The sequence below is a fragment of the Anopheles cruzii genome, chromosome 3 (genome assembly GCF_943734635.1).
Source record: "Anopheles cruzii chromosome 3, idAnoCruzAS_RS32_06, whole genome shotgun sequence".
Lineage (NCBI taxonomy): Eukaryota > Metazoa > Arthropoda > Insecta > Diptera > Culicidae > Anopheles > Anopheles cruzii.
This window is the reverse complement of record NC_069145.1, coordinates 48,705,135-48,719,063: the sequence shown is the minus strand read 5'-3', so window position 1 is coordinate 48,719,063 and position 13,929 is coordinate 48,705,135. Positions and strand designations below refer to the sequence as shown.

Here is a 13,929-nt window from a genome sequence, read left to right as displayed (position 1 = left end):
TCCCTGCCACGCTTCGGGATTCGGACTAAAACGCCGGTTTTTTAATTGTCAAAACACGATTCGGCACGATTCGCGGAGCGATCGGTTGACGTGTAAGATTAATGAGGGCATTTAAAGTTACGGCAACTTTTGCGAGTACCCCAGGGCCATACTCCTATGTCCAAGGAACCCTGCTGGAGCGTGTGAAATGATCAAGCGCGCCGTTTGCGGGTTGGCCTCAAAGGCTGTAAAAGCGCGTCACGTTTTTTTTTTGCAAATGCATCCGCCGGTGCAGCTAGGAGCATCCGTTTTACGCAAATCGAACGTCTTGCCAAAGTTTTGTGTAATGAAGGCGACCTGGTGAAGAAGGTCTGGTCCAGTCGTAAAGCAGCACCTTCAAAAGCATGCGCACCGTGGCGCAGACGCGCTCGTAATGAAGGCTAATTAGTCTTCTTTACTCTTTCAATTAGTCAACGTGCGTTAGGTCGGGAGGTGGGCCATCGCGTCCGAATTGTCCGCTCTCTGTTTTGTAGTACCTAAAGCTGGCAAAGCCAAACAAGTGGGCCAGCAAACGGAAGGGCAAACGATCCTCCCTGGGGCGTCCGTGGGACGGAGCAACGTAAACATTATGTTGAAGTCAACTATTGAACTAGAATATGCACAACGATAGGAATGCAATGGTTTTATTGGCACTTGCCGGTGATGACCCATTCTGTCAAAAACATTATTATCATACACAATTACTTTTCCAACTTAACATCTGCTGGTCCGAACATAACCTACAGATAATCGTTTTTGTGGTACGTCTTACGCCATGTGCTGTGACATCTTTTTTCGCTACACTTTCGGGTCTCTCAGCAAAAGCAAGGTACTGAGAAAACAAACGTTTCAGGCAAATATAGTAAAACAAAACGGTTTATTGGTAAGCTTTGACATGGTTATCGCCAAATGGTCAAACTTATTCGATGTATTGATTTCTTAGATCTGTTTCGTGACAGAATTTGTATGAATTTTATATTAGTGAAAATTGCGATTGAGCGTTTCATCATGCGAAACATGCACGTTTCTGAATCCAAAGAAAACCGCATCTCAGAACCGCTTAAAGCTATAGCTTAAAATAATCCACCGATCGATTACATGCTTCATGTGACTGAGCAAACATTTGTTTGCATGATAGCAAAGCGAATTTCAAATGCTGTAAACAAGACCTTATGCTTAAAAGCGCCAAGAAAACTCGCGAAGAAATGAGTAACGCTTGGTGTGTATGATATTGTCGGTGAATGCTGCTGAAAAAGGGATTCGGTATCAGTGACGAACTTTATGCTAACGTTATGCCCGATTCGCGTGCTAAGGGTGAATATATCATTCCATTTATGAGCATCGCAGAATGTTCGTTTATCAACATTTCCCACTACGTGCTATGCTACAGTACAAAGCTTTGAAATAGTATTCCACTCCGTGAGCTAGGAGGACAAAGTGAACTTTCTCATATGAGCAAGCAAACTCACCGTAGAACACTTGGACCATGGTAGTTTCAAATCGTAATTACAAACTAGAAGGAATTTGACTTCGAACCCTCGTTTCCAAACGACTAGGTTCGCTTCGACACAATTACTCAAAAGGAGCGGAAGCTTGCTTGGAAATGAATAAACAGCCGTCGGTACGAATTTTCTCACATCATTGACCCATCCGACGTAAACGAGCTTACCGCTCAGCTGGTGACATGGCCAACAGGATTAAGAGCGTGAGAGTATAAGCTATCGATAGTTGGCCGAGGATACGTACGAATCATAGCGTGGCTCGTAAGAGCGTTAATTGGACAGCGGGAAATGGTCACTTACCCCTATCGTTTGAACGAATAAAAAAACTAATTCAGAATCTAATCACGGCAGGAGCACTATTCAAAGAGCTGAGCAATTGTTCGGAAATGGAAACTCATCATTCAGCAGAGCAAACACCTTCAAGCGGGGCCATGTCCAGGGTGTCGGTAATTTGGTACAGACCACAGTTTCGAATGGCAGATGAAATTTCATGGTTTCACGCTAATTACGCCACCCCCAGCGGGGAGCATGACGATCGATCGTTTTGGAAGTGTGGGTATTTCTAGCTAATAAAGAGCTTTCAAGCTGTGAGCTCGAAGTCTGATGTGAACAAACTTTCCTGTACCGATCACTAGATAAAGACGTCAACTGAGAAATTGCAGTACATACAAAAAATGCAGAGTTGCGAAATGCTACATTTACCATTCAATTTTCGGTATATCTTGTTTGTGGACCTAACGACTACAAATGTCGTTTCTACACCTTTCCAAAATTTTACACGAAATACATATACCGTCGAAGGATCGTAATAAAACATTTCGACTAAGACTTTCATTGGGCATTTAGATTCACGACACAATGATCATGTGGCACCCGCGGGCCAAACTGAGGGAAATTGACAAAAAACACCTTTAGTCAATTCCGAGTTTCAAGCCCTGGAATGTCATGGATGTTATACGGCATACTCAGGACTCGAAAAGGACAAACGGCCTACCTAGGGTAGCGGGACCACCCACGAAACGGAACAAATTTCTAAACGTGTACCTTTAATCCTTAAAATTGGAAAACCACAAATGGTCACTTCACAGTTTACACAAATTTGTTGTGGATGAATCGCTGTTAAAAGTAACCACGAATCATGTTTAGGGATCAACCTTTTGAAATTCTTGTGTTGTGTTTGAGTTACTGAAAGTCATTTGTTGTGCATCAAACTTTTATTTGCAAAAAGAGTATTTGCACGATCAGGCTGTTCTTTCATTATATCGACTACCTTAAAATGCCCTAAAGGACATACACATATTCAGTCGAAAAGGAATAGAAATTGCACAAGGGAGAGTTCTATACAAACGTATGTTCTGTAAAAGGTAAATACTTATTGGGAAAAGGGTACGGTTGTTCGGTTGTTTGAATACATTTTACAGATATTTTACCTAGTTTACGCAACACGGAAGGATCGCTCATAATCAACTTATCTATTTTTGGAAAATATAAGTAAAAATCGTCATTATTTTATGTTTTCTTATGACCACCTTTTCCCATAGTGCAGCGGCGTAGCTTACAAGGCGATACAATCTTGCATAGAACGTTGAATACAAACTAGGTACCTAGCGATGGTTGACATAGCAGGTGATACACTTTAAATGGAATGAATGAACTCTCTTTAATTGGGTGAACTCTCGAATTGGGTGAACTCTCTCTGGAATGAACTCTCTTTAATTGGGTGAACTCTCTCGAATTGGGTGAACTCTCTGGAATGAACTCTCTCGAATTGGATGTTCTTCGTCTCACATTGTTTCGATTCTATCATTGTGTGCAATTTCATATGCAACGAAATCACGTAATTCACTTTCACTCTCGTTGGTAAAAATTATTGCTGGCATATGAAGAAAATAATGCGCCATTAAACTGCTCGTAAAGATTATTTAGATCAACGTATAACTTCGGCGGGGTTTTATCTGTGACACTTTCAACTTTAACAATCGATTGATAACAGCGGTATGAGATAAGGATGAAGCAAACAGCAATGCTTCTTGCAAAGAGCTTGTTAAATTGATGTGTGAATTGCTGGGGAAGATGATTTTTTTTTCAAGGAGACGTGTTTATTTTTAAAATAACTCAAATATCATATCCCATCAACCATCTCTCAAATTCCCCTCTACCCTTGCTTCTATTAATGCATCCTCTTTCCCCGTCAACGACCGTAACGGATAAACATCCGCAAGGTCATCATATCACCAGTAGAAGTGAAACACTGAAACGACATAGCATAAATCGCTGGGGTAAATTGTACGATGTGTGTCCCAATGATTACGGACGAATTTCTGTGGTCGCGCGCTTGGTCACGTCAGCACGTTAGGAATTTTGTGAATGTGCGTTGACCGAATGTTTTGCGTTTCATTGAGCTGATCGCTCGCTAGAGAACCGCTGCAACGGCTCGAGCGTGGGGTCAGAATCTTGCAATCGCTTCGTTAACATTTGTCTGGGTTGATTAAATAATTGAAATGGCTAGCGCCACAAACATAGCTGTTCAAAAAAGAAGCCCTACAACCGATATTGATCTCGAGAGTATAGCAACGAATGAATTGATGCTGGATTGTTTACTACAAATGTTACCAATTGAGGTTCCTGACAACCGGGGGTGTCTCAGATTATAACAATAAAATCACTTTCAAAATCACCTTTGCACCATTTTCTACTTGTCAAAATTCTTGACGCAATAGAAACAATTTCATTTCAACTGTCAACAACTTTCACTGTCACCAACAAGCACGAGAATCAACGTCACAGTTTCCTCGTCTGGTCCCAGTTTCCTTTTTTTCCCCACACTTTCCGCTGACGTACGAAGTTCAAACTGTTAAGTTTGCACAGCCAGGGTATTAAAAAGTCGAAAACAGGCAGCGGCCAAATGAGCAAATGAGGCGATTCGTTACCTCTGCTGATTAGCGAATATTTTTAGCAACAGTTCTGCGAAATTGCCCAGTTTGAACCAGATTATTGCAACTAGGGCCGGGACTGTGGCAACCATTATCTTGAGGATGTCGAATAAAATGAACTGCTGAAGATTGTACAATATACTGGCGTATAAACAACATACCTAGGTTATCATAGGTTACAAACAGACAATACAGGTATAGCGTAGTGTAGATATTTGAATAAATATGTTTCTATTTGATACAAAATCGAATATGTTTTGGGATATTTTATACGACTCTACGAAGATTACTTTCCAATAGTGAACTCTTGACTCGCAAGAGCGTAACCGACGATTTTGTAAGCGGCTCGTACATTGATTGCCGTGAGAGGTAAACACTGTCCAGAGCGGTCCAGAGCAGCGAACACTCTACACACACCCCCTTCTAATCAGTCACATGAACTATAGGCGATAAGCGTAGAGAAATTTACGGCCTCACATATTACTTCATTGGCAAACGAACCGATGCCTGTGTAAACAAATGTTCTGCTGTAAACCCGCCACTACCCCAGTGGCCCATCAGCCAGCAATAACCTTGCAGGGCCGTGAATGGCGGTGCAGTTTGGGAAAAAACACCCCGGCCGGTTTGCCACTTGGGATTATATTTAAAACAAAATCAACAACCGTAAACATGTGTGGGACCTCGGAGGAGGAGTTTTCAAATTAAAAAATAGAAGCATTAGCGCAAGGGACCAGCGGGAAGCGAGAGGACGGTACCGGCGATAAAGTAGTAGCCCCCACGTCTTCTGCGCCATAAGTCAAGTATCTGCGCAGTTTACTCACTCGTCCACCCGCCTTCGCTCTGCTGGCGTCGAAGAGCACACCTTTAAAACAACAATCACAGTGGAGCTAAGCGAGCCTGGTCGGTTCGTGTGTCGCTTGAACTCGTGCAGATATTGTTCAGAGCTCAGATGAAGCGGACGTACTTTCGAGCAGATCTCGCTCAAACAAACAGAGCCGTGAAGTGACCAAAGTGAAGAATCAAGTTTCTATCGAATAAGCATTCGGACTTTGGCAAACCTTCTGCGTCAAATCTGGAAGACTTTCGAAACTAGACGCAGTTTCTAGTTTTATGTGAAAAATCAGGCAGTTTATAGACAGTCCAACTGAACTGTGCTGAGGGTGTGATAGACAGAAGTGATCGTTGCACGTGCCCAGACTCAAGCCCAAGTGTCCGTTACCAATCGTTATGGGTCTCCTGCGACGGAACAGTTTGAACATTTCATTCGGCAAATGGCTCTCGCCCGGTGGCACCGGTTCTACACCCACAGCGGCTACAACCGGCACCGGTCGGGGCAATTTTGGCAGCTCTGTCGCCATCCAGAAGCTGCGAGAGAGCAAGTGGTTCGACGCTGGCGAGGAGCGCATATTTTGCGCCGTGATTGAGAACGGATTCATTGTCGAGGTGCGCCACTCCGAAACCGGCGAAACCTGGTTTGGTGTGGTGACAATCGAGCTGAAGAAATGTGAGTGTCCTATCGAGTAGTGTCGATGCAATCCGCGGTTTGGCGATCGGGGCGAATGTTCTCGTGACCAGAGGCCCTATGACGCGGCGTTCCGGCAAATGCACAGTTCGTGGGGAGGGAGCGGCGTGAAAGGTGGTTACCGCTGCAGCTTCTTGGCTATTTTTAGCTTCGCACAATAATAGCGTAGCCGCCATCGTGAGGGGCTGAGACGGGGTGTGATGGTGAACGTGATTGCGGCACCGCCATGACGAGGTGGCGGCGTCGCTGTCGAAGGACGCTGTGCGCCGCTGCATACCAGACAGAATAGCCAGGGTAGGAGGGTAGCGAGACAGAGAACTTGTTTACAAACCGTGGAGCAGGGTTTGTTGGGCTGGCAAAGAAAAATCGAGGATCTAGCTATGAGAGCACTGTTTCAATATTCCTGGCCTTGAGCTCGGGTCGGCTTATGGTTTGTTACATTTCCCGAATATGTCACGGTAAATATGTTGAGATTCTTTTCCTAAACCCTAGAAGACGCTCCAACGGTAACCAAAACCCAGACACAAGGTCGCACATCGCAATGCGGTTTTTGCGTGTGGCAGTGGAATGCTAATTTGTGGTTTGTGGTCAACTGTTGCCCCCGTGGTTCTTATTTACATTGGAATGCTCGCGCTGGGAGGCACGTCAATTCCAAAACGGGTTTTGACTCCGTTTGCTTCTGAGCTGACGCCATTGATAGGTTACACTTAACGTAATAGACAATGGCGTAACTGCGATTTACGTTACTCTCGTGTCTGTTGTCAAAATTTATCTAATCGAGCCGCTTAACTTATTTGTGCTTGTCTTTATCAGCATCGCCTAAGCCTACCGCAGAATGTGTCAAAATCTATTCCGTCCGGATGAAGAGTGCGGAGAAAAAGCCAATGAAGGTTTGCTGCGTTTCGCTGAGGAATCTTTGGCAGCAAGGCTACCAGCTACGGATCAACAACATTGCGGACCGCACAAAGAAACCACATCACGAAAACGACATTCTGGCGCAAGTGAGAAGAAACACACGCACTCCAAACCATGCACAAACTAACTTTAATTTAATTTCAAACAGATCAAATATGCCTCCAAATGCCAGATGGTGTTCCACAACAGCCAACACTTCTGTGAATTCTGTCGGTACGGAGACAGGCCACAGGATAACCGGAAGCGACAAGTAAGTGCGTTACTAAAACGTTTCGAGGATGCATTGCAAGGAGCGCACAACAGTTACTTCTGACCTATACGACTGCTGCCTGGAAAGAGCACAAAGAAGGTTAAAAAGTGATCATTACTATTTTACTTAAGCCTGCTTGTTGTTATCTTGGCTCTGGTGGTGGAAGATAATACTTCTCGTATAGTGGAGTATAAGAATAAAACTGTGCGCTAGCTACGCTACTGATAACGTCTGCAAAAATGATACTAACCCCGGGGGACTAGCAACTCATTTCGATGGGAGGCGCGATTTATGTCACACTTATCTCACGCTTTCCATTGATAACGCCTAATGGTTGAAATATCTCTACCCCACACAGATATCGGACTGCGCCAAGTGGGGCGGCGTCAACATGGGAGCCACTCTGATTTTTATGGAAATGCAGAAAAAATCCAAATCGTCGTCAGAATGAACCGTAGTGAGATGCTGCTACCACGCAAATGCCATAAGGTCACAAAGCGCCAGAACTGGTTAGTAGATTTAAGCATTTCAGAAAAATAGCCCGAATGTGGAGCTAAATTGTGATTTTTGTAATTTTTCCAAATTGCTTTACCTCTGTGTTGGAGGAGTACATGAGCGGATAATGAAAATATGTATTGTAGAGATAGGTTCATAAGAAAACAAATAGAAGTAAGATTCCATTAGGATATAGTCGATTGATCTAAGCGTTGGAAGAGCGATCGTAAAAGTACCAATATCACAATGTGAGTTTTTCAAAATTGTACAGTGCGTGCACAGTTGCAGCACTCATCAAACCCAATGCATTGCTAGCGAATAAAGTTGTTCCAATGTGCGTTTCGTATATTTGCATAAATATTTGTCAATGAATAAAAATAAGTAAGTGAGTTTTCGTTACATCTTCGAAACTATAGTGTACTCTATTGATAGAACATTTTGCGTGAATTTGAAAAATGGCCTGTGTTAATGGGGTTGACTCAGCATAACGCACAATCAAATTAAATGTGTTTGTAATGTACGTAATAAAGGTAAATCAAACATTAAAATCAAGCTTCAAGTTGGTGCTTAATGCGGCTCTGTTCATTGTAATAATAGCAATAAATTAATAAATGAATCAAAATTCCAGTTATGCCTGCCAACGGCCGAATAACGCAAATTCCCAGCACTCCATAAATTTTTCGTACAATGTTATGTTATCGTGTGGCACCCAAACAAAATTTCGCACATTAGAACAATGATTCTTTTGGAAAAAGTGGCCATGCTTTCATTCGTTCGTTCCGATAAGATTAACGAATCATTTTGCAACGTACATTTTTTCCAACCCGTGATTTCCAAAATGTCTTTTTGCGTATCTCATTTTGTAGAAGCTCTGCTCAGGTTCGAAATTCGAAATTGTAACCTTTGCTTTCGAAACCAATCTTTGACAGCTCGTCGTTTGCTGTTGCGCGAATGAAAGTTTCGTAGAAAGTTTATCGTACGGCAAGAAATCCGGAAATCCCGATGATTGGGTTCGTTTTTCGCTCGATTCTTTTAGCTATTGCTCCTTTTTGCTATTGCCGTTGCATTCCACAACACTTCCTGTGTGATAAAGTAGATAATCGAGAGAAAAATTGATGTTGTGCAGTGCAAGCGATTGTTGCAGAACGAACAGCTTCCGGTAGCGTAAAAAAGTCCTGCGCCGTTGTAGCTAAAACGTAAAGCCGTCGGGATAAAGGACAATAAAGTATACCGGTGGTATGCGAGTTATAATCGGGCTCTATTATAAGCTGCCGAATGTTTGCTTGCGAGAGGTAGTGATTAACCAATTATTTTGTTTGTGAATCAACGTACAAAGTAAAAAGATAAGAATAAAACGCAGAAATGTGCAGTGGTTGTGGAAATGTTGGAATTTGATAAATCGAACAACAGGAATTCGACAGGAACCATTTCATAAGACTGAACGGGATTCGTGAGTACTCGAGAAAAGTGCGTGGCTACTATCCTTACCGTTGTTTAGTAACAAACCAAACGATACGCCGTGCGAAGGTTTTACATAAAAACTCGACTTATGTGGATCGTTAGACAAGTTCAATGCAATTGTGAAGTGTGAAGTTGCTTGAACTAACTAGTCCGATTTGATAAAGGTGCACAATATATTTATACCAATATTCCGACCCTATAGTTGTGGAACCTGTACTTTGACAACAGCGGGAAAAGCAACCGATAGAACCCCGCAGAACGTCGAAAGAGCATCACCCAAGGGACAACATTTCCAGTTTTCGCTTTTATTTCTATGTGGATGCTGTCCTTGCCATATTCCGACCACTAGACTAGTGCAACAATAATGAATGGACTAAGGTAAGCAAGGTGTTTGGAAAAGTAAAAACCGAAAACCTACGCATGAATAAAAAACTTTCGAAACCCAAACCAAACAAGTGACGATGCAACAGAAAGTAGTTTATCGATTATCCATTTCCGATGCTCCTCGGCATATCGTTATTATTCAACGTAGGCGAGTAGCTATCGTAAAATATGCATTTGATTTAGCTTCATCCAGAAGGTGAACGGTTATTATTTACGCATTGGAAGTCACAATGTGTTCAATGAATTGTACGCTATAAAACAATATAAACAAACCATAACAAAAAAATTATTGACGGTGGCCAACAAATAGAACATTGGCCGGGTTTTAGTTAGATTGCTTTCACGTATATCACGTAAATTGATGAATTTGTAACTTGACTCTTACGATTTCCTTTTCAGCTTTGGCGAATTGTGCTGCCTCTTCTGTTGTCCTCCTTTTCCGGGACGAATAGCTGCCAAACTTGCCTTCCTTCCGCCGGAACCCACCTACAATCTTACAGCTGTTGATGAATCCAAGGCAAAGTACTTGCTCAGCTTCAACGAACGCGCCGAATGGCCGTATTCGGAAAGGGAAAAGGAAAACGTAGAAGGATTCTTCACACGAACGTCACGCGGTAACAAGCTATCTTGCATTTATGTAAAATGTACTCCAACGGCCAAGTACACGCTGCTCTTTTCCCACGGCAACGCCGTGGATCTCGGACAGATGAGCAGCTTCTATTTGGGGCTTGGTCTGCGAATGAATTGCAATATCTTTAGCTACGACTATTCGGGGTATGGAATGAGCGGCGGCAAGCCATCGGAGAAAAATTTGTACGCGGACATCGACGCAGCATGGCACTCGTTGCGAACGCGTTTCGGTGTAAGCCCAGAAAACATCATACTTTACGGACAAAGTATTGGAACCGTACCAACGGTGGATTTGGCGGCCCGCTACGAAGTTGGAGCTGTGATTTTGCACTCTCCCCTAATGTCGGGAATGCGGGTGGCCTTCCCGAACACGAAACGAACATGGTTTTTCGATGTTTTCCCAAGGTATGTTGACAAGTTCCAGACTTCCTGTTGTTTGAAACAGGTTTATAAAGTGCTTCCATTACGATGATTATACTGCTCTTTGCAGCATTGACAAAGTGTCGAAGATATCTTCTCCGGTGCTAGTGATTCACGGGACTGAGGATGAAGTTATAGATTTCTCCCACGGTTTGAGCATTTACGAGAAGTGTCCGAAGGCCGTGGAACCACTATGGGTTGAGGTAAATCAATCGACATCTTCCGCCCAGTGACTGGTAGTTATTTGTTTAATTATCTTTTCAGGGTGCTGGACACAACGATGTGGAGCTGTATAACCAATATCTGGATCGGCTGAAAAAGTTTATCGGAATCGAATTGGGTAACTGACAGTTAAAGAGTGCCCCGTCCGGTCAGCCCAGTTCCTCTACTGCAATAGTCAAAAGTCCACAACGATCGACGAAGACATCTTTGACAAATCCAACATCAAAGCACAACGCAAACGAGGAGCCAACAGCCTGTAATAGCTCGGCAAAGGCAAGTGGCGTCGCGGCTGGGAGCGGTTCAATCAGAAACGGAAGTGAAAAACTGTTATAGCACTCGTTGGCTGGGCCCAGCGGTGGCAACTCGCAACACAGTTGCAACTGTGGCAAAACAGCAGGACGCTCGAAGGGCGGCAACCCTCATCACAGCCACAGTCATCATCAAGCGCATTCCACCATAAGCAGCAACATACGAAAAGAACTAGCTTCGTACGAGAACCCGTACCAATCTCAAGGTGCAAATCAGGCGTGCGAAATTAAGACCAAACGCAATGCTAGCACAGAGAGTCTGGATTTGTTCGACAAATTCGCAAGCGAGGAGGATTGTACCTGTGCCCTGTATTCACCTAGCTTTCTGAAGGAAGGAAAATGCTGCAGAAAGTGTCGTACCGGCGATCGGAGAACAGCGGCGTATAGGACGCGAGCAACGGGAACAAACGGTACGGGTCAGAAGAAGTACAATTCCTCCAAGTTTAAGGATGCGTCTACTAGCCCAAAGTCGAACAGTCCCTTGAAGGTTTCGGCTCAGGAATGTCGCAGCCCAAAGATAGAGTCCTCCACAGACACGAAATTTGATTTTAATTGCTCACCGAAAACATCCAGCCATTACCGACGTCTATCGTCGTTGAGCATTAATGGGGCGAGCAAAACTGTGGCCACAAGTCCTATGAAGAACGCATCCACATCAGCGGCGGTTGTAGCCACAACCACTTCCCCTGGCCCACCAAGCCCAGGAATTAGTCCGCAAAAACTATCGCCGATGAAAGGCACGCTCGAAAAGTCGAACTCATTGGGAGATAGTAAGCCGTCACGTTTATTGCGTAACACGCGCAGCCTATCGCCTCGTCCCCCAATGCGCCATCAACATTCAATCATGGTTTCAGACGAAAACGACATCATCTCCGTGAAGCTTTCTCCCAATCAGGATTTCGAAGACGAATCGTTAAAGTTATCGATGCCACCTGCCACTGCTGGTGGTGGTTGTGAGACACGTGTAAAAGACCAATTTGATGAATCCTCATCAATTGTTGAGGTTGGCGTTGTCAATAGCGAAGGTACTTTAAAACTGGGTGATGACTTGAAGAGTGCACTCAGCAACCGCAGCACTAGCTGTTTAGTGTACGTTCCATCGGACCCGTGGACAAGAATGTCAACCAGAACCATAGCTTCACCACCATCCGTTAAGCAGCAGAAGTCAAAGACGCTGGACAACAGCTGTAAAGCGTATGGCAAACCCTGCTTGGAGTCTATGAAAAACTCCGATCCCTGGGTCTGGCGCTCTAATGTGCATCTTTCCGAGGCGCCCACTAGCAAAGCTGGTAGGAAGCGACCAGTATTACCGCACCAGGCAAAATCGCTTACCATGGGTACGGTCAGCCACGATGACTCGAATATAGGCAGTAAACTACATTCGGCAAAACTTTGTCAACAACAGTCACTTGGTCGGTTCGAAAAAACACTCACCATTCCGGGGGTGGACGGCAGCTTCGACGCTCGCAAGAAGATCACACGGCCGAAGTTGCAGCGCTCAAAATCTCCCGCTTTCTATGAAGACTTTTTCCAGCACTTTCAAATTGGACAGGACACGAACAAATGTCCAGTCAACGGGGGCCATTCATTAGTAAAGAACAAGTCGGTTTCCTCGTTAAAAATGGAAAAGAACGCATCAAACTCCAACCTAAACGGCCATGGCAATTCAGCCGGTAGTTCTCTGCATCACATGAATCACAACAACAACAACAATAGCAGCAGCAGTAATAGCAATAGTGTCAGCAGCTACAGTAGTTACAATGATAATGGTTCACCAACATCAAAAAGACATCCGTCACCGAAATTGACTATTTTGGCAACGTCTACGCAGCATCCCTCGCCTTCGAGACAATTGTCGGCGGGCCATCCAGAGTTTTCGATGAAGACGTCGCTAAATTTGCTGAATCCGAACATGCTTCAACCTCGCCACAGCTTTTCGACACCATCGCAAAAAGATGACGAGCTGCAACTTAACATCCGCCGATTGAGCGAGCAGATGAATAAGTACAGCCACTCCAGTGCAGCGCCGGCGTTTCTGAACGAAACGATTGCCCAGCAAAAGGCCAAAACAGTGGGAGTTTGTGGCAGCAGCTTAACTTCCGGCCTCGGCAGTGCCAGCAACGTAGTAGTCGAACCAACGGTAGCTTCTACCCAACGCAAGACTGCGTCCCACTCTAAAATCAATGAGCCGATCTTGGAAACACGCTGCTAAAATCATGATAATAACTTCTGGGATTTGATTTGTAGCTAGCAAACAATCAATCTGCAGTATTTTGTTCCGCTTCATTTGAGGGTTTGATTAACTCATCCATACTCGGTAGAGCGAGTAATGCGGAATACGGCTCAAAATATGATCGAATCTTTTGGTTTATTATTGTCATTAGAAAAAGTTGATAGTAAAGTGCACGAGTGGTTCAGTGTCCTGTGTCGTAAGCATGGCCAACATTAGTTTCCATTGATAGAAAGAGCAAGAGTTAACCAAACAATCAATACAGCTAGCACCCAGGAACGAAACAAGACAGTGGATACCCCTCTCTTACCATTACCGGTAAGAATGCCAAGGTGAGGTGGCAAGGATTTACGGAATATCATTAGTAAGATATTTAGACATAAGAAAATTTAATCACAAAACAGAGTGTATAATGAACGAATAATCGGGCAAACTTATACTTTGAAGCAATTATTTGAGTAATTGTTGTAAAGAAATGCTTCAATTTATCGTTAACTGTAACGAAGGACAAATCTGTTTGGCAAGGACGACATACAGCAGGAATTATAGAATACAATATCATTCGTGTTCGTAAATTTAGGTAATGGATGTGTATTGCATTGATTACTTTGCTGGGCAAGATTAAACCAAAATCGTGTC

The 13,929-nt window shown here is 43.8% G+C and overlaps 3 protein-coding genes across 4 annotated transcripts; all 3 read left to right on the top strand.

Annotated features, from left to right (window-relative positions):
* The first annotated feature begins 5,319 nt into the window (after nucleotides 1-5,319).
* LOC128275755 (uncharacterized) lies at nucleotides 5,320-8,034 on the top strand. Of its 2 annotated transcripts, none has more exons than XM_053014366.1 (4): nucleotides 5,320-5,957; nucleotides 6,789-6,976; nucleotides 7,039-7,239; nucleotides 7,499-8,034. In XM_053014366.1, the coding sequence occupies exons 1-3, from the start codon at nucleotides 5,681-5,683 to the stop codon at nucleotides 7,201-7,203; spliced, it is 630 nt and encodes a 209-aa protein (XP_052870326.1). In that variant the 5' UTR covers nucleotides 5,320-5,680; the 3' UTR covers nucleotides 7,204-7,239; nucleotides 7,499-8,034. The 2 variants fall into 2 exon arrangements, with proteins under 2 accessions (XP_052870326.1, XP_052870325.1); XM_053014365.1 differs by having other exon boundaries at nucleotides 5,327-5,957; nucleotides 7,039-7,140.
* Nucleotides 8,035-9,460: 1,426 nt separating this feature from the next.
* LOC128272791 (alpha/beta hydrolase domain-containing protein 17B) lies at nucleotides 9,461-11,211 on the top strand. The gene is made up of 4 exons (XM_053010670.1): nucleotides 9,461-9,474; nucleotides 9,880-10,515; nucleotides 10,601-10,733; nucleotides 10,795-11,211. Exons 1-4 carry the CDS (start codon nucleotides 9,461-9,463, stop codon nucleotides 10,876-10,878), a joined length of 867 nt encoding a protein of 288 aa, XP_052866630.1. The 3' UTR covers nucleotides 10,879-11,211.
* Nucleotides 11,098-13,347, top strand: LOC128272790 (probable serine/threonine-protein kinase DDB_G0278901; the record flags this gene model as incomplete). The annotated part of the gene is made up of 1 exon (XM_053010669.1): nucleotides 11,098-13,347. A coding segment is annotated over one exon (2,175 nt), but the record flags the coding sequence as incomplete, so codon positions are not given.
* Between the last annotated feature and the right edge of the window lie 582 nt (nucleotides 13,348-13,929).